This window comes from Sturnira hondurensis, unplaced genomic scaffold (assembly GCF_014824575.4).
Source record: "Sturnira hondurensis isolate 20B ecotype Veracruz unplaced genomic scaffold, ASM1482457v3 Scaffold0014384, whole genome shotgun sequence".
NCBI lineage: Eukaryota > Metazoa > Chordata > Mammalia > Chiroptera > Phyllostomidae > Sturnira > Sturnira hondurensis.
Window position 1 is genome coordinate 24,453,730 of NW_028087015.1, and position 19,791 is coordinate 24,473,520.

Sequence of the window (19,791 nt, forward strand, 5' to 3'; positions counted from 1 at the left end):
ATCCTGCTTAATTGCTGGTCTTTGGGTTCCCAAATCACCCACACCACTTGCCAGTCTCCTCCAAAGCCAGTCCAGCCAGGGTTTCAGGAAGCCCACCTTCCTTAGACTGTTAGAAAGAACACAGTTCACATCCTCTCACCGTTTACCATTTCGATTTTTTAATCATCTTGCCATCTTCCATACTATGTTTTTTAATTAAAACTTGATTCTCTATAACAACACTGTTGACAGAAATTTTTCACTATCATTACTCCCAGATATTGCAAGATTTATTATTTTATCCTCACCAAGAGCAGGTTTGGCATTACGAATACTAAACTTTGAGTTGTGTCCATTGTGTCAAGAGAGTAGAAACCTGGCTATTTTATTTAGTCTCAGTTGCATTTTCCTCATGTGTGAAATTGAGGTACTAAAAGTACTTCCCTGAGTCATTGTGACAATTAATATACTGGTATCTGTGAGACACTTTGAACAATGCCTGACATATAATGGGCACATACATGTGAATTCCTACTATCATTTTCATCATCATCTCTATCCTATTGTATTAATCATTACTACTGTCATCAATTAGACACAACCTTACAATTCCATGCATACATTTCCCAAGAACATTCACTAAAGGTAGAGTTAGTCATTGACATTTTCTGTCCTTAAATTTATATTTTGAGTGATCGGGAGACTAACTTTTGTGTTTGTTTTTTTTCTTACTTTTTAACAAAATGGAAAAATCTATATACCAATGAATGTGTCAAATACAAAATTAATTGTGTTCAGTATTCTATTAGTAATGCTCTGAGATTTTAGCTTCACAGAGAAGAAAACTGAGACATAATATGGTTTTCTTTAAATAACTCAACTTATTCACTCTAGCAATAAATAAACCAGAAATTGAATTTCACCTTTTCTATTTCTGGCTCAAAAATAAAGTTTATAAAAGAGTGCATTGAGTTTGCATTTCCTCCCAGGCACCTAAATGCTGTCTGCTCAGGCTATCACTCGTGGGAAGATGATGTAAGAGGTTTCAATATATGGCTGGCATAGTCGTGCATAGCTGCTGTCAAGAGTTCCCAGGCAGAAACCGTCATCTTAAAAGGTTACTGTGACATTTCTAGAATATGCTTTTTCAAATATGAATGAAACATGTTGCCTTTTTGGTTGAGGATAGGAAAGGCATGGATTCTGACATTTTCCACAGTGCCAAAATTAGAAAACAAAGTACTAAAATGCCAAGATTAATCAATCACTCAACAAGTATTTATGTAATACCAACAACTTAGGTGTCCAGTGTGTTGCTTAGAACTAGAATTTTACCAGGTTTACGTGTTTAACCAAATGTAACCTGAAATCAAAGAGTTTATTTAATCTAAATTACATAGACCTGCCTAGAGAATGTTCCATCTGTTGGAACTACATAAGTACCTATGCCCTTTTGAATGAATATCTTCTATGCTCAGTTATTACAAATGTAAACTCATATTCTGCCTACCATAAAATGTGATTTTTTGAGAAACAGTAATTTACAAGTTATGCAGTTACATGTGTATATGCATCCAATCATTGTGTACCTTAAGCCTGTTTAATGTTACATGTCAATTATATCTCTATAAAGCTGGGAAAAGATAAATATATTTTAAAACAAACAACTTTCTAAAGTTAACATCTTGCTCTTCTAAAAAGAAAAAGTAGAATAGTAGAATCCATCACTAAGTTTGGCTGTTTTTCTCAAAGATACATTGGCATTAGCAAAACCATTTAGGAGAGATTTATTGTAAGCTGTATTATTAGAGGGGATAATGAAAATAAATGCAAACTGTAACACAATGGCATGGATTTTACACATTGATTAAAAATCAATTAAAACCCTCTTGAGTGTAAAAGCAAAGAGGGAAAGATCACGCCAAGAGCCAGAAAAATATTTCACTTTGTGTAGGAGGTTTGTTCAGATAAATTTGGGAATGAAGTTGTGCTAGCCTTCCTGCGTAGTTGTAAATGTCAAGTTCCAAATTCAGAAAAATTTCACAGCTGGGAAAAAGCTTCCACATGCTGATTACTTGTTTTCTATTATGCTCTTATTAATCATTAATCTTTTCCTATAGACATCCTTTAATATGCAATATCCATTGGGATACTTTCTGCACACGATAAAATGATTCCATGTATAGTGTTAGTAGGTTAAAAGGTCGTACAGAGTATCTTTATTTACCTTTGAATTTCTTTTGCTTGCTCTTACTCATTAGAATTGTGAAAATTCTCTTTCCCTTTTTTTGGCCTTTATTTGGTTTCCACATATTAAAATGAAATAATGAGCTCAGCATAGAGGTGAGTACTACATTTGTAGCCTTAAGGAAATAATGAGATTATCAGGAAAATTGGATGCAAATTGTAATGTGTATAATAAATGTTTTAGTGGACTTAATAATATATGTGGTTTTGCAGGCTTTTGGGGAAATAGAGGGAGAAGAGTACTATATTTGTATGCTTAAATAATTTTTTCCATCATCAAAATTTACCTTTGGCTCCAAGTACCTTGGCTCATTCACATCAATTCTCTGAGCTCTTTGTTTTTGGTTTTGATGTGGGCTCTTGGTTCAATGATTTCTCTAGAGTCCACCTTTAGGTAAATTTGAAAGCTATCCTCTTTGTATATCAATAATACTCTTAACAGATAATATTCCTTTAAAGTAATCAGTAAAATACAAATCTAACTCTTTATACACGGTAATTACAGCCTGTAGAAAACAAACAAAAATTAATACATGAAACAAATAAATTTAAAAAAGTGAACTCCAGTGCCCCTTAGCAAGGAAGCAGGAGAGTTCCCCTGGAGTTCTCTGGCCTTCTCTTCTGCTTCAGCATTCCCGTTCATCCAGACCTTTCTCAAACTCTTCCGATCAACACTCCCTTTGTCTGACCCTCCCAAAGCGTTATTAAGGTCCCCCAAATCATGACGCACTTCTCAAGCTCAGGAGAATGGAATCTGAAGAGGTCGTCACTCTCTCCCTGCAGATTTTATTTTGTGTTAGTTTCCACTGCCATGAACTCTGGCACATTGCAAATATTCCAAACATATTTTAATATAACTCCCTTCAAAATAATATTCTGGATTTCTCAGATTTGTGTATACTTTAAGATTTATCTCTACTTTTCTAGAACAATTAGGCAAAATGATTATTACTGAAATTTCATTTATACTGTACCGTGTGGAAGAAAAGGATTTCCCAGAAATTGAACAAAAAAATCACTAAGATCCTACGACTTTGAGTAGTTTGCCATCTAAAAGAAGCAGCACAAATACCATATGCATATAATATGTATATATACACACATATATTTTTAAATTAAACATAACGATACAATATATATTACTTTTCCAAACAAATGTCTGTTGATCGTCTAAACAGACAAACATAATTCCATTTATTGGGCATCACAACTAACAAAACCTACAAGAACCCATGCTTCCGTGAAATTCACAGTCTATCTGAGAGAGACAGAAAATAATGCTTATGAGCTGATAAGTCATACACCATGTTAAAAAGTTGGTAATGTTAGGGAGAAAAGGGCAGTATAAGAGCAATGGGCAATCTAGGGAAACAGCAAAACTCTGAATAGGATAGAAAGAGCACACCACAATTAACGCTAGCATTCGATAAAGAACTGAAGGGGGTAAATGCCAGAGGAAGAGGGATGGTCAGTGGAAACATACGAGGGCAGGAAGGAGCAGCAAGGAGCCAGAGACGAGCTGAGAAAATAAACTGCTCTCCTGAGTAAACTGAGGGTAGAGTAATAGTGTTCAAAAACAGGGGACCGCCAGTGGGAAAGACACTTGGAAAACATTTATTTGACCTCGGTGTTGGTAGTGGAGTGTGAGTGGGGGGAGGTCACAGGAGAAAGACCAGTTTGGAAGTTTATTGCTCCTAATTATGGAGGAGCGTTGGTGTTTGGGTCAGGGGATGGAAATGGAGAGAAGTGGTGGGATTATATATATATATATATATATATATATATATATATATATATATAATGAGTGTGTGTGTATATATGTATGTATATATGTATATACATATATATTCTGTGTACACACACACACACACACACGAACACATATAAATGAAACAGTTCCAACTTCTTGGATGTGGGGTTTGAGAGAAGTAGGATCCAGAACGACCACAAAGTCTTGGCCTTGAGCATAACGTTGGAAGAAAAAGGGAAACGCTGGGCCCTCTGTTGTGCTCTGATCAGAATAAGTAAACGCCTAGATGCTACCCCTTTAGCAAACACCCTGGCGATGACTTGGTGACTAAAGCTTGAGCCCTGAACTCTCTCTGTGGGTCAGTAAACCTTCTCTGCCCTCTTTGCAAGCAACGAACAGTCCAGCAGAGTGGCCAGGGGACAGAAGAAGGGTCTATTTTATTTCAAGCTTGGGGACAGGCTGCTCTCTTCTTAGCAGATCTGGAGAGGTGTCAGGGAGGCTCCCATTGTGGCCACCAGTAGTGCCTCTTGCCCAGGCAGTCTTGCAGCGCCACCCAGTGGTGTTCGCACAAACGCTAGCACTCAGGAAAGGAAGCCGCCCCGTGCTAAGTCTGTGCCATGCAACAGATGGTCAGTAGGGTACGTTGCAGCGTACGTTGCAGCGTACGTTGCAGCGGGTGAAAACATTTTATACAGACACTTAATTGAATGTATTAACAATAAACCCAGACATGTAGATATACGTAATCCTAAATTGTAGGTTTATTTTAGATTACCCTAGACCCCCAATTACTTATAATGTATTATGTTTAAGTCTAAAAGAAAAATGTAATCTTACATTTGTGTAACTGTATCCACTTGACATGTACAGAGAAACCTCAGCATAAAAGCACAAATTCATCATTACGTAAACTCTGATATTTTGTTGAAAACAGAGCCAATAAAATTGATTAGCCTAATCGCCATTTTTAATGACCAAAAGTTTAGAAATAGTTTTACTTCATTTATCTGGATAATTAAAACTCAGGATGGTTTTTGTTGTTGTTGTTTAAAAAAAGAGTAATAGTCCTGACAGGTGTGGCTCCGTGGGTTGAGTGTTGTCCCACAAACTGGAAGTTGGCTGGTTCGATTCCCAGTCAGGGCACATGTCTGAGTTGCAGGCCAGATCCCCAGTTGGGGGTTTGCCAGAGGCAACTGAAAGATGTTTCTCTCACACATCAATGTTTCTTTCCCTCTCTCCTTCTCTTCCTTTTTCTCTAAAAAATAAATAAATAAAATCTCTTAAAAAGTAATAATAGTAAAAGTTAGGTGCTTTGTTATAAATTCTGTTTTGATAGTGATTTTGCCTTTTTTCATTTTCACTAATAGAAGAATTATACACATATATAAAATTATATGTGATTTACATTACATCTCTAGGGCCTAGGACACTTTGACTTATATGATAGATGCTCACAATATCTGATGAAAAGGGATAAATGGATAAATATTATGTCCATAGTGGTCTGATGAAATCAATAACATGATACTAAGAAACATTTCCCCCACTCCCTATATAAAAAAATTAGACATAGAATAATCTGTATATTGGGCATACCTTTGGGAGAGTATCATGCAAGAAAGATTATAAGAAAGTTTGAATAGGTCACTATAAGCATATTTTTTATTTCAATAAATTAATCACATAACACCTTTATTAAAAATATTAGGTATCTATTATCGAAGACTGTTTCAGTAAACCGAAAAATGTTTTCTATAGAGTATAGTTTTTACACACTATGAAGTAGGCCTGGTAGTTAATCTCCTTAAAGAGAAACTTTGGAAACATGGTCTGGATGATACTAAAGATACTAAAATTATTTATGCTCATAAAAATAAATACCAGTGCAAGTTAATGTCAGTTTTAAGTTATGACAACAATTGAAAATATTCAAATAAAAAATGTAAGTACTGACATCTAATATTAATAAAATAGCTAATGATGGAAATTTGGAAAACTAACTTTTGATCAAATGGATATTATATTTTGAATTACAACTTGTGTGAAAAGGTCATAATGTATACTCTCTTTTATCTTTTTTGCTGCCTTTATTTGAATGAATAATCCTATGATATTGAAGGGTTTCTCTTCCTTCAGTTCAGTATACATGATCAAACCTTTCTTTTTTCTTAAACTTTGAATTTTTGACAGCATTTTGAGAACATAATGGGTTCTTGGAATAAAAGGAGTAGACCAAGTTAGGTTTTACTATGGTCTACTGTGTCACTTTAACTTATAATGTGGCTGTAATTTTAACTAGACCACATGGGTTTTTTTTTCCATTCATAATTAGATTACTATGCAAACTCATACGTCTGTGGTCAGAAGGCTGTGTACCTCACCAGCCTGGAAGTCGGGGGAAAGAAAATCATTTAAGATTGAAATAATTAATTCTGCATTAAGGATATGTCAACTTAACTCTCCGACTCAATCCACAAAAAAGGCATTCTCACTAATTAGAGGGAATATAAATCCTTGGTATTGTTTACCATATATTCAGAAGGAAACACAAATCTTACTGTAGGCCCAACAAATGGCCCATTTATAAATAAATTATGTTTGGAGCTTGTGAAAGGAGGGATCATTGAGTGGCTGCTGGTCTCAGGATCTCTGAATAATTAAATGCCTGTTTGTTTGTTTTTGTTGTTGTTTGAATCATTCATTGACAGAAAAAATAGACTTCATTGAAAATAAATAAATATATAATGCATTTTTGAAAACAAGATAGTTACAGTGCTCTATCCTAATGGAATACTCAGCATTATTACTCTCATTACTATGCATTTTCAACCACCATGGGAAGTAAGTACCTTTTCCATTAAATAATTATTTCAGTCCGCGATCTGTCCGAACTCTCTTGCCTATAAACTTCAATAGCAAAAGTGCCATACAAAAATAAGAACGTGTTTTACTCTTTCAGAAATTAATTTAGTAAACATGAATGAAATGATGTAACTGCTTTGCTAGTGTTTTGGGATATGTAGCATAAGGATGGCTATGTTCTAAATTTGCCTAAATGGAAATATTTTAAGTGGTCTATATATAACTATCACTTTACTGGGATGAACTGTTCACATATCACAGCCCAACAAAACTAAAGGGAAAAATAATCTTTACCTAAACTGTATTAACTTGGTCAGAGTTCTCAACAGTAATTTAGAGACATCATGTCTTTTTGTGCACTCCATGTAAACTTTGTACCAAGATCTGGGGTCTGTGGTGAAACTTTTCTTCCTTTGGGGGAGAAGAAAAAGCTAGAGGCAAAGTAGTTGTAAAAACTGGTTTATTTTTTAAAAATAAATACAAAAATATAAATATAAAACATTAGCAGATAGAATTTGATGAAATGAAATTGCACGAACGTTTTGTATACCAGGTTGCATATCACACCGACTAACACCACATGTACATTTTTTTTAATTTAATGTACAGAACAGGATATACCTTAATTTTTTTCTTTACCTTTTGTAAAAGCTTCATTTGCAAGGGCAGGGCGTGTACCTAACAGAAGCAGCTTGTTTGTCAGGTTGCTTAAGGGAGAACTATCCTGTGTATGTTTCTGAAATTATCTTTTATTTCTAAAATGGACAGCACGGAATTTCCATAGCTTTGGCTCTTGGAAGTGATTAAATAAAATGTCATATATATTCCATGAGACATCCTACAGGGAAGGATTAATGCCATTAATGAACAAATTTAAAAGTAAATGGGAAAAAATTGTGCTGAGTGGCAGGAAAATGCTCCTGAATGTCAAATACTGTCAAGGGGAGATGGTGGTGGTAAAGTTACGTCCTCTTACTGAAACAGAGCAGACGCCGCAGGTTACGAGTCCTTGTCACTCTCCCCGCCACCGTACATTTCGGCCAGCTTGTTGAACCGAGGGCCCCACTCCCGGAGGTAATCATAGTTTTGGTCTCCGTCAGTAGTGCCTGACTCCAGCGAACTCAGCGACTCCGCGATGGAGTCGTTTCCTTCGTAGGCGTAGGTGGCCAGTGAGTCGTAGGGCGGCGCGGTGGGGTCAAGGTCGTGCTCTTTCAGCCTTTCGTTGATGAAATCCCGGACGTCTGTGTTGTCTGGCGCCGTGGGAGTCCTCCGGGGAATAAATAACGTTTCCGGAATAATGTCTCGCCGCAGCTTCTTGTCCTCGATCGCCGCAGGATTCCTCAGGGTGCCGATATCAAAGGCCTGGGTGTCCTCCTCGCCGCCGCCTTCGTCGTTGTAGCTCACGATGTTGTCCCTGATGTCCTCTTTGGACAGGATCAGAGGCTCTTTTTTCCGCTGTCTTTTCAGAGCTGCAAACAGTACTACTATAACTTGAAAAAAGAAAGATACATTAGAGCTCCTTCTACAACACTGGATAAATAACGAGTGGAAGTTGTCCAGAGGAGTTTAAGTAACAGGTTTTCCAGGACGGGTGAGCATTTAAGATTAATTTTGTACTTCGATCCGTTTGGCGGGGCATGTGGGGGTGGTATGGAGGATTTAGCTAGGATGGGAAGAGTTTCAGAGCAGCGTACTTAACTTCTTTTAGAGCTATGTGGGATATTTCTCAATTCAGTGGCTTACGTTATCTATTTTTCTAAGAACTGCTTAAAGATAGTTTCTGATTGTACAGATGTTATTTATATTTTGCATTAAATAATGACCTAGATATTATATAAAAAAGACACAAACTGAATTCTGCTTCAATAAAACAGTCAAGAAGGGCAAAACTATGTCCACATTTTTACACCCTTATACACAATTTTAAAAGTAGCGTTCTTCACAAGATATGGAGTATTGGTTTCTGTTAAATAGCTTTACTGAAGGGTTTGCATAGATTTTTTTTTCTCATATTGTTTAAAGAAGGCCTTAATTACTAGGAAGAAAAGGCCAAACACTTAGGCTCTATTGGTTTAGAAATGTATGAGGTTTTCCATGGAAATATATATCATGCATGAGATAAAAAAACTATTTTTTCAATTAATGCACTGAATTTCAATTAATGCACTGCATTAATATGAAAACTGTGTATGAACCGCGGCTGGATACATTTAAGTGTAGCTCCACAAGTAGCAATGCATGTCACTCCAAGGCATTCTCCAATTCCACAGCCAGGTATCAATAGTAGTCATAATTTCAGTTATAATAATGGTAATTGAATAAAAGATAGGAGAAAAATAATATTAAATTCCATCTGGTGGCATTAGTTTCCCATCCTCATTTTGGTCAGGATGTTTATCCTGACCATTTATGGTGATTTGAAAAAGCAGAGGTGAAAAAAAAATATATATATATATATATAATAGATATATGAAGAAATATATGCTTTTATTTAGCCTCTTTTGAACAAACATTTAAAGACTATAGGGTTTATTATTGTTATAAACTGAATATGTCCCTTCCAAATTCCTAGGTTAGAGTCTAAATGCTCAATGTGACAAGATTTGCATGTGGGGGTCTTGGGCTCCAAAATCCAAGTCCATTTCACTGCTTCTTAAAACGCCAAATACTGTTTTGTTTTGTTTTTTTATTCAGGTCATGGGAATAGTCACATAGTTTTATGACAATGGAACTACAGAGTAAATTCATCCTGATTCTTAATTCAAAGGCAGTCAAAAAGATTGTAGATTCTAAAATTCAGTATCATTGTTTTAGGGACAATTGTACAAACTGAAAAGGGTATTTGAACGTTATTTCAGTGAAGAGGTAAGATAGTAAGGCTTCCAAACAGCCATAAAAAAATGTGTAAATAAATTTTAGATTTACTGAAAAAAAAAAACAACAAGAAACTATACAGTGTCTTACCTTGGTTCATACATTCAGAAACTGTGTAACGTTAGAAAATGTTTTTTGAATATCTCTGAATTATTACAGTTTCGTTATTTTATTATCAGTTTCATTTATTACCTTGAAAAAGGAAGGTGATAAGTCTGATCAGATAAAGTATTTTAATATGAACAACATTCCATTGTTGATTTACGGCTATCTTAAATGTTGGGGTTTGTTTAGGGGAAAGTATTTTAATAGCAACATTTCTTATCTATACGTACACTGCAGTAAGCAATTCGAGAAGTAATCGTATTTTCTCTGCAGTTCCTTACCCAGCAGAATAATGATGCAGAGAAGAATGGCGATCAGGGCGCCAGTGCTGAGGCCGGCGGGGAGGAGCAGGGCCTCGGCGCTGCACGACTGCATGTTGCCCTCGCCGTCGCAGGCGCACACGCGGATGGTCAGCGTGCCTGTGCTGCTCTGGATTGGGTAGTCGTTGTCGGATATCACCACGGGCAGCAGATAGCTACTTATTTCATGTCTGTTGAATCCATTTTTTCTGGTTAAAATCCTGGCAGTATTATCTAAAATAAATGTTTAAATATGATAAATGACTCAGACCAGCAAATCTGTCTCATCCTGATCCACATGGTTTTGACATATAAATAAAGTGATGTTTATGGAAAGTATAAAACCAACATCGGTTTTTGTAGGAACTGCACACGATGCTGTTAAAATATAGATAAGACAAATTAGATAACTTGAGGAATCTAATACTGTGATTGCTTATACATTAGATTTTCAATTAATGCACAGATGTTTTCAAAATGGTAAAATTTGTGTATGTTAGTCATTTGTCAAGACTACACAGATGATAGTATATTGTTTTCCGAAACAAATATGCATATCCAGTAAAAAATTACAGTAAACATTTTTTTATTTACAAATGTGTGTGTGGGTGTGTGTGTGTATGCACACACACACCCACACACAACACATTAATTCAATATTCATGCAGAAAGATATGCTTGTGGAAGTTTTCAGTAAAGTTGTAGTTTTAGAATTAATAATGTAATCAAGAAACTTTATAAGTTCCAACATATGGACTGTGGTGAACGAGTTATTTGATATTTCTGAACTTTGATTTCCACCCATTAAACTGAATATAATGCATCACTCTAAGTGTGGGTGAAACTCAAAGACGATGAGTGGTGTGGAGTGCCTGGTGGACACTCAGGAAAAGGTAGGGGTTTAATAAAGTCCAGCATCTCACTACCAAGTACACCACCACTGACATTTCTTTATCTGACACCTCACCCAGTATCCATGAATGGGGGAAAGGGGATTAGTAAAAAGAGATATCTTCTAACCATATCTAACCAATATGTATTAAAAATAAAATCAATGTATACTTGGATAATCATTTCTTCCTGGGTTTGCCCAGTGTTTTTAGTCCAGTTTAGCCAACCCCACTGGGCTGTTTTAAGTGCCCATATAGGGGAAGGAGTGGGTTAGCCAATAGTTAAATCAAATAGGGCAGAAAAAAAAAGACAGATTTTTTCAGGTACAGTGGTTCAACTTAAAACAATTTAATTTTCTAAATTATTAATGAGAAGTTAAATTCAGTTAACTAAAGAAGCTATGAAAGTACATCAGCAAAAATAGATGTATAAAAGCAGACTTTTTAAATGAAGTAAAATACTGGTAATTTTACAATTTGAAGTTATCTTTCAAGAAGTATTAGAATACCAATTCCTCTATTTTCAAACCTATACTAAAATAAAATTTATATAGATGTGGTATTTTTAGAATTTTTTACCTCGTATTTTAACTTTATAAAAGTTTCTAAATCTTAATTTTTCATACAAAAGGTTTGATATATTGAAGAACCCAAGTTTTACTCTCAACTAACCATTCTATTGAAATCATTTCATAAATATACAGAAAATCATCATATAATAATGCCTTTGACATAAAGTTAATGGAAAGTGAATTGTAATAATGAAAATCCCCAAATGTGGTATTAGAGAAACAAGAAATTACTGTTTTTTAAATGAATAATATCAAAGAATTAAAGATTTTTAAGATCAACCTACAAATAAATGCTAGGATATTTTATCAAGAAGAGAAAAATTAAAGTAATCCCCATGTTACTGGAATTTCTACATTAAATCCACCCAATAACAGAAAACTAGTAATTTATGCAGGATGAAGTCAAATATTCCATCAGACTTTAGTGGTATTCACATGGCGACATGTTCAGATTTATATTCATGTGGCTTCGACCCTTGAGTTCAGTAACAGAGGGTCACGGACTCTTCCTAATACAGGAACATAGCACTACCTGTCAAGGATTAAGATTAACCTTGAGTTGTTTTCCCGATAACTGTGAAATGCTTTCTTTTTAAATCACACTATTTAAAGTCTCTATTACTTTCTAAAATTGACATGTGCTTGTTGGGACCCAGGGCTCAGTTTTACAAGAACAAAAAAAGAAGTTAAAATTTAATTAGAAAAAGTGATAATACGTCCATTCTGAGTTCTATCTTTATGTTGCCAGAGTCAGCAAATTTCAATGATGGGTGTTGTGTTTTATGATATTCAGATGTCATTGGGTCTTTCATATTCTGAATGCCGATTGTATGCTAATTTTTCCAATCGCAGGTATCTTAGGTGTCCAGACATATGGAAAATTTGGATATTGCAAAAAAGTCAGAGTGAGCATACATGTGTGCAACATTGCTACTGCATCAAGTGTCACAGATACTAGTCAGCTCAACATAAAACTATTCATGACCTTAGCCCTGGCTGCTATGGCTCAGTGGATTGAGCCCGGGCCTGTGAAGCAAAGGGTTGCAGGTTCAATTCCCAGTCAGGGCACATGTCTGGGTTGCGGGCCAGGTCCCCAGCAGGGGTTGCTCAAAAGGCAACCACACATCGATGTTTCTCTCTCTTTCTCCCTCCCTTCCCCTCTCTCTAAAAATAAATAAATAAAATGTTAAAAAAGAAAAAACTATTCATGACCTTAAACTGGATTCGGATGCTCTGAAAGCCATCCAAAGATGCTGTTGCAACCTGGTTCTGCCGGCCTATATACACTGTTCTGATGGTTTTGTAAATGTGCCAGTGTAGTTTGGTTTATTTGAAGAGTAACTACATCTACAGATGCTCTAAAATGAGTATGCTTTTCAATAAAAACTAGCTGATGTGATTAGTGTAACATAAATTTATGAAGAAAAGAAAAGCTAATTATATACTTCTGTTTAGACTAATTACCACATATATTCTTCAAAGAAAGATCTGTTAAACTTTTTAAAAATACTAACCATTTGCATATCCTTTTCTTCTAAAATATATTTTGACCATTTTATAAATACACAAATATATATAATTTTGGCATTTTTGATGACAGAGACATAAAATCTATGTATCATATAAGAAAATAGCATGTCTTGCCCTTGCAAACTACATTTTCTTTAAAATGGTTTATTTTTCATTGTATTTTTCCATTACCATTCATGCTCCCCCAGGCCCTCTTCCACCTCCACCCCACCCCCTGCAGTCTATAGGGCTTAATCCCAGCACAAGCTAATCTGTGGCTTCTCCTTCTTCTCAATCCTCTTCATGCGTCCTGTGCTTTTTGCTGAAGGAATTCGTTATTTCCAGCCTTTCTAATGTCTTCAAAATTCAGTCTTTTACTGAGGACCCACATAGAGATGCCTTCACACACATGTTATTATTTTAAAATTTAAGAAAATAAACACTTTCAATCAAGAAGTTGCCGTGATATCTCATTAACTATCTGATGAAAACAAAATCTTGTAGTGTAGATTAATAAATTAGCACGTCGTGTATATGGCCATGGTTACTTAAGGAGAAATGTCTTGCGTGTCCCCATACAGCACAATGAACATGCTCTACAACTCACCTTCATTGTCCTGTACTGTGAAGTTTGGGTTGACAGCAGCTAAACTGAAGAAAAATTTCTGTCCACCTGAAGGGTCATCTTTGTCTACTGCACTTATAGTCTGTATCAGCTGCAGAAAAGAGAAAAATGCATCTGTTTCAAACTTCCATGGGTATAATCTGCTTTGTAATGTGTCATTTTTGACACCCAGTCTTGTCTGAAAACATTTAAAGGCAATTGACTTTCTTCCCCATGCATTCGTCCTTATTAGAATTATTCAACCCTTTTTATTGTTGCTTTGATTTTAACGAAGCCTCTATCTTTTTCTTTCTCACTCTCCCTCTGTGTTACTCTCTGTCTCTCCCCTGTCTCAATTTTTCTTAAATATCATTCATTCCTTCAAAATGTCAAGTGGTAATCTGTTCTTGAAAATGTTATTCATTAAGATACCAGATTTAAAGTTATTTCATATATAGATAGATAGATAGATAGATAGATAGATCTGGGAGAGTTTAATGTCAAGAAAATTTAGAAAGTTATTTCATTATGGCTTTTCTCATTAAAAGTAAAGCAAAAACTATTCAAACAATGTATAGATTCTTCAGACAATATTATACACAAGTTTTGAAGGAAGGAAAGACACACATTTTATTATCTACTTTAACAAATGAAAGTTCACTTCATTGGCACTGGTGATAAAATTATATATTTTTAAATTGAACATATTCATACTATAAAGAATGGTTATTTTATCAGAGTCAACTCTTTGATTTATTTGGGGTAAGAGACAATATAAGAAGCTACCAACTAACAAAGTAGAAAAGTTAACACCTTATACTACAATCAGATAATTGCTTTGAACACATTAATATGATTAATTAATATGATACATATCTATGTAACATAACTCTATTTTTGGCATACATATCCACTTTGTCTATAACATAATATTGTGCATACATTTTTGCATATTTTAATTTTGCAAAAGAGCTTCCAAAGTGGCTAAATATATGTACTGATTCCTACAATATGGTCAAATTTATGCTTAACTAAAAAGTAAATACTTTTTACTTCATTTACTCATGGATGGACTGGAGAGCATTATGCTAAATGAAATAAGCCAGGCAGCGAAAGACAAACACCACATGATCTCTCCTATAAGTGGAACCTCATCACCAAAACAATCAAATGAAACATAACCAGAGACACTGAAATAAAGAACAAACTGACAGTAACCAGAGGGGAGGGGGAAGGGATAACGGGAGGGAAAAGGGAAAGGGTCATCAAGGAACATGTACAAAGAACACATGGACAAAGCCAAAGGGAGGTAGGATCAGGATGGGAGTTGGGAGGAATGGGAAGGAGCTGGAGAGAGTAATGGGGGGGAAATGGAGATAAATGTACTGGAACAACAATAAAAAAATATTTTAACTTAAAAAGAGACAAAATTCCAGAAAATGCAAAAAAGTATGATAAAATATGTTACAACTTCCAAAAAAAACAATGTATGGATCTTTAGTAGTAATATTTATTCCTCCTGATGTTTTTGTTGATTGAAAGAGGGATTTCAAGTTTAAAGCATTATGTAAACTAATTGGAAAAATTAAGAAATTATTTTAGCTGTACTGTATTATTTTTCTTTTAAAGGTCTTTAAAAATATTAAAATGTTGTAAATTTGAGGCAGTCCTTATTTAATTATAACCCAAATGATTTATTTCAAAGTGATACAAGAGATATAATTGAACCAAAGATAAATGTTTATTGTCTAGAAATAAGCAGCAAAAATTGTAAATTTTGAATAATTTAAAGTATAACTTCTTTGTGAAATGTTAGTGGTAATTTAAATTAAGTAGAAGGAAGAATTTATGGCTAATGGCTTACTCATTCAGTAAAAAAAATTGAAAGAAGGTACATATATGAATGAATTAAAGAAAAAAATGTTAAAATAATATGAACTAATAATCTTCAAATGGATAAATTAAAATACAAAAAAAAAGTTTTTTGACTGACCTGTTTGTTGAGCAGTCTAAAGAATTTTATTTTTTAAATAGTGACTTGTAAGAATAAATAAAGGATAAAAAATTGGATAAATATATCAGGAAATACAGTAATGAAAATACACTAAGATTAATATATTAATATATATAGACACATAAATGATAAAAATGTGACAAGCAAATGTGACAAAAAATTTGAAAAGCAAATGATCTTTTCAAATAAAAATTATGTCTCATAATAAATATACACTTGCAACTATGATTATAAATTATAATTGCAGTTCATTTTTATGGGGCAAAATACATATTTAAAAGAAAAAATGGCAACGCATTTACTTATATCTATAAGAAATTACGAAGAGTTACATAAAAACTCTAGATTAAAATATATTATTTTAATAAAAGATGGTAGCATTGTAGATTTCAAAATCAGCGATTCACTCATACATTTTCATTAAATGTTATGAAGAAAATAAGTGAAGCTCAGATTAATGCATATACAATACAATCACATGTCAGAAATCTTTATCGGATTACAACATATATTTATGACCCCAAGACTTCTTCACTGCGGATGGAAGCATTTACTTCCTTTTCATAATTTTTTTTTCTTTGAGACACAACTCGGCTCCTGGTGTCCAGCTCCTCCACTCACAGGATTTACTTTTCAATCTATTGTTCCTTCTTCATTTTCAGTCATGCATCAAAACATCACGATACTTTGCTTTGGTGTATCACCATAAAGCATTGCAATAGAAATCTGAAGTAACAGGAGGGAGATAACACTATTTCCTCTGTCTCTCTATAAAAGCACTCACAACTTTATTTTCTCCTGGAGACAAATTTATTTTGATCCACTTCAAAAATAAAAAGGAAAAAAAGAAAGAGGTTGTCACAATTAGGGAAAAATATAACTAGTGATGTCCAGGATTCATTTTAGGCACATAGATAACATACACAGATAAGTCACTTAGGTTTTATTTCCCTAGCAGTTGTATAATTTGTTTATATTTTTTGCTGGACTATTCAAGAATAACCTTAAATCAACTTGAAGGGTGCTTTAGTGATCCTGCTACTGTATAATGGCATGTAGGGTGATGAATGGATTTTAAGATGTTTAAAGTTAAAAAACTGGTCTCTAAGTTTTAATATAAGAAGACTAATAGCTTCTGTTGACAAAAACATTCTCTTTATCCTGGTAAAGAGACACTTTTCAGTTGTTGGGGAAGAAATTAGACACTGTTTTAGAGAAAACATGTGCAGAATGTGCTGCATTTGAAGAGGGCCTGGAGTGTGGATACTGTAGATGGTACTGTGCGAGTACACGGAGGCGGCACTCCCTCCTGCGTGCGACCCAGGGAAATCCGTGAGAAGGAGATGCTATTGCCTTCCCACAAAGATTATATATTGTTGAAACACATTTTACTGATTGAAAGAGTGGGGCGTGTGTGAGGGAAAATGAAAAAAAAAAAAGAATAGAAAAAGCTCAGGTCCTCCCTTCTCCCCTTTTCCAAGCGCCTCTCCCTTCTCTCCGGGAAGGAAAAAATGGAGAGTCAAGTGCCCCAGCTCAGAAACCCGAAAGAAAGATGAATGCTACATCAATTGTAAGTTGTATCTTTTCCCAGGGGGAAGTCTCCTTACCCTGCAGAAAGGAGCTGAGGGTGGCAATTAGCTTTACTTCTGTCCTTTCATTTTGTCCACACACCCTCTGAATGGAATTATTTTCCCCGCTATTGTTCTAAATGCTGCTCTTAAAGAGCACTTGATTCAGAGGAGCGCTGGGTGGACTGAACTACTCTTTAAAAAACTGAAGCACACTCAGAAGTCCTAACAAAGCTCTTACTCCCTTGGAGGAGGAAGACAGAGTTAATACATGAATTTCAAGAAAGGACCTGGTAGAAGGACCATACCCAATAACCACTTTGAGTTTTCCTGCCAGGATGTCAGAACCTAGAATTCCAGCATTGGGTATGTACAGGTTTGTTCAAGCAATCATGTTCCAGCCCATGAGACCAAAACGACTTTTAACAAACTGCTCTTACTGAAAACAACTGCCGCGATAGACTATGGCATATGCAGTCAATTAAGACAAAATTTATTAATCATGTTTTTCTGTCATGTTTGTCAAAATAGGCTAACTACCTTTTTATTAAATCATTTTTTATTTGATGATATTTTCCTTCAATATGCCAACTTGTGTTTAAAATCCCAAAAATATAAACTTACCGACTGAGCCAGGTAAAGTTTAAAAAGGAAATTAAATAACGTCACAAGGAAAAATAAAGACAATACTTTATTTTGTATATTTCGAACCCAGTTGGAAATCAGTATTTATAATGACCCCAATGCTCTGAAAAAGATATCTCTTGAAAATCAAATCAAATAACCATAGAAGAAGCAGCGTATGCGGCAGTTGCCAAGTGGGTTTATCTTTTTTTAGAAGAAGCTTCAACTTATATCATGCTGAGCCTGGCGAGCAGAGGACTATTTGGAATGGTATTTTCAGCGCACACACTGTTTTATTAAAAAGTACTTTGTAAGTAGCTAAGTCCCTTAAATATTCCAAATTAAACATTTCTGTAATATTTTCAAATAAAAAAGAACCCTACTGCAACAATTTTACCATTTCAAACAATAGACAGGCTATTGAATTCCTGTTACAATCTGCAGAAGAATCTGAAGTTATTCCTCAATGTAATTTACATAAAAATGTAACAATGACATCGATGTTCATAAAGAGCATCACATGATGTCAAAACACCATACAGTTTTATGATGGCTTCTCTTTCTTCAGTAAATCAAATTTGATTTCCAATTATTATTTATAAGATGCAGCTTCCTTCTGTGAAGATAGCACTCAAACTAATTAAGAGCATTTCTTATATACGCCGGAGCTTTTCAAACAACAAAATGAGTCCACTGAGGAAAAAACTTAAAGAGTTATAAACAAAGCTGATAGAGGCGGAATGCTTTAAAGGACGAAAACTAAGTCATTATGCATTTTATGTGTTGCTATAATAATAAAATGCAAGTGTAGACGTGAGGAGCAAAAACTCTGCGGCCCACTTCCGAACTCTGTTTTCATGCAGTGAGATACTGACGGATTGCTTTGTCGGTCCCACATATTTGTCTGTGTTCTCCCTAACTTTTATTTGCCATCTATCAATTATCAATCTCTACCTAATGGTGCAGCTGATGGTTTTCCTTCTTTTGTTGTTTGTTTATTTGTTTTTGAAATTTAAAAGTTAAAGTTATTCTTACACTATTTTTTGTGGCAACATAAAATCTTATATACATTACAAATCTACAAAACACATATGAAATTTGTTATACCACTAAGTATAACATCTTCAACCTTAAAAACATCAGCCTGTCCATGTTTATTTTTAATCATATTGCTGGAACTTCATATGAGTGTTCTTATCTTTATTTTCTCATTCTTCTCAAGATTACAAAAAGAAAATATTTAAGCATGCTGTCAAAATCTCCCTATGCTTTTAAATCTCATGCGCACTCACCTGTCCTGGCCTGGCATTTTCACATACAAAAGTGTCATAGAACACAGCAAATTGCGGGGCATTGTCATTAACATCCAAAATTCTCACAAAAACAGCCACACGAGTCATCTCTTTCGGATTGTCTAGAAAAGGGAAGGAAACATTTAGGGAGACACAATTTGCACCAGATTAACCTTATACAAGTGTCTGTGGATATTAAGTGCTCACACACAAGTAAGCATCATGGCAACTCCACTCACATAATGAGCAAACACAATAAAGACAATTACTAAAAGCCTAATTAAGTAGTCATGAATTCAGTCATTGGGCCCAAGAGTACTATTATTATTTTAGAAAATATTTTTAAAAGCACAATTTAGTGTAATTGAGTTCACATTATATTTGTGTCTTTACTATTTAAATATATATGTATATACACATAGATGTGTATATACATATATATCACAAAAATAAATATTTAATAAAGCTTTCTTATACAGCATTACATTACTTAATCTTTCCTCATTTTACTGGATGAACAGCAGTTTTTAATAAGTTAGTAACTTGCCCAAGGTCATTAACTCCTAAGTAGTAGTTTTTACATTACAACTTACCCTCTGACT

The 19,791-nt window shown here is 34.6% G+C and overlaps 1 protein-coding gene across 2 annotated transcripts in view; it reads right to left on the reverse strand.

Moving 5' to 3' along the window:
* Positions 1 to 7,343: 7,343 nt before the first annotated feature.
* LOC118998709 (cadherin-10) overlaps positions 7,344 to 19,791 on the reverse strand; it is an 80,735-nt gene continuing 68,287 nt past the window's right edge. Inside the window, exons 8-11 of one of the 2 annotated variants that reach the window (XM_037063048.1) lie at positions 19,190 to 19,311; positions 13,695 to 13,803; positions 10,099 to 10,350; positions 7,344 to 8,322 (exon numbers count right to left, since the gene is read on the reverse strand). In XM_037063048.1, the coding sequence (XP_036918943.1) occupies positions 7,838 to 8,322; positions 10,099 to 10,350; positions 13,695 to 13,803; positions 19,190 to 19,311 (968 nt within the window). In that variant the 3' untranslated portion in view covers positions 7,344 to 7,837. Of the gene's footprint in view, positions 8,329 to 10,098; positions 10,351 to 13,694; positions 13,804 to 19,189; positions 19,312 to 19,791 lie in introns of both variants that reach the window. The other variant, XM_037063047.1, reaches the window with a different exon arrangement.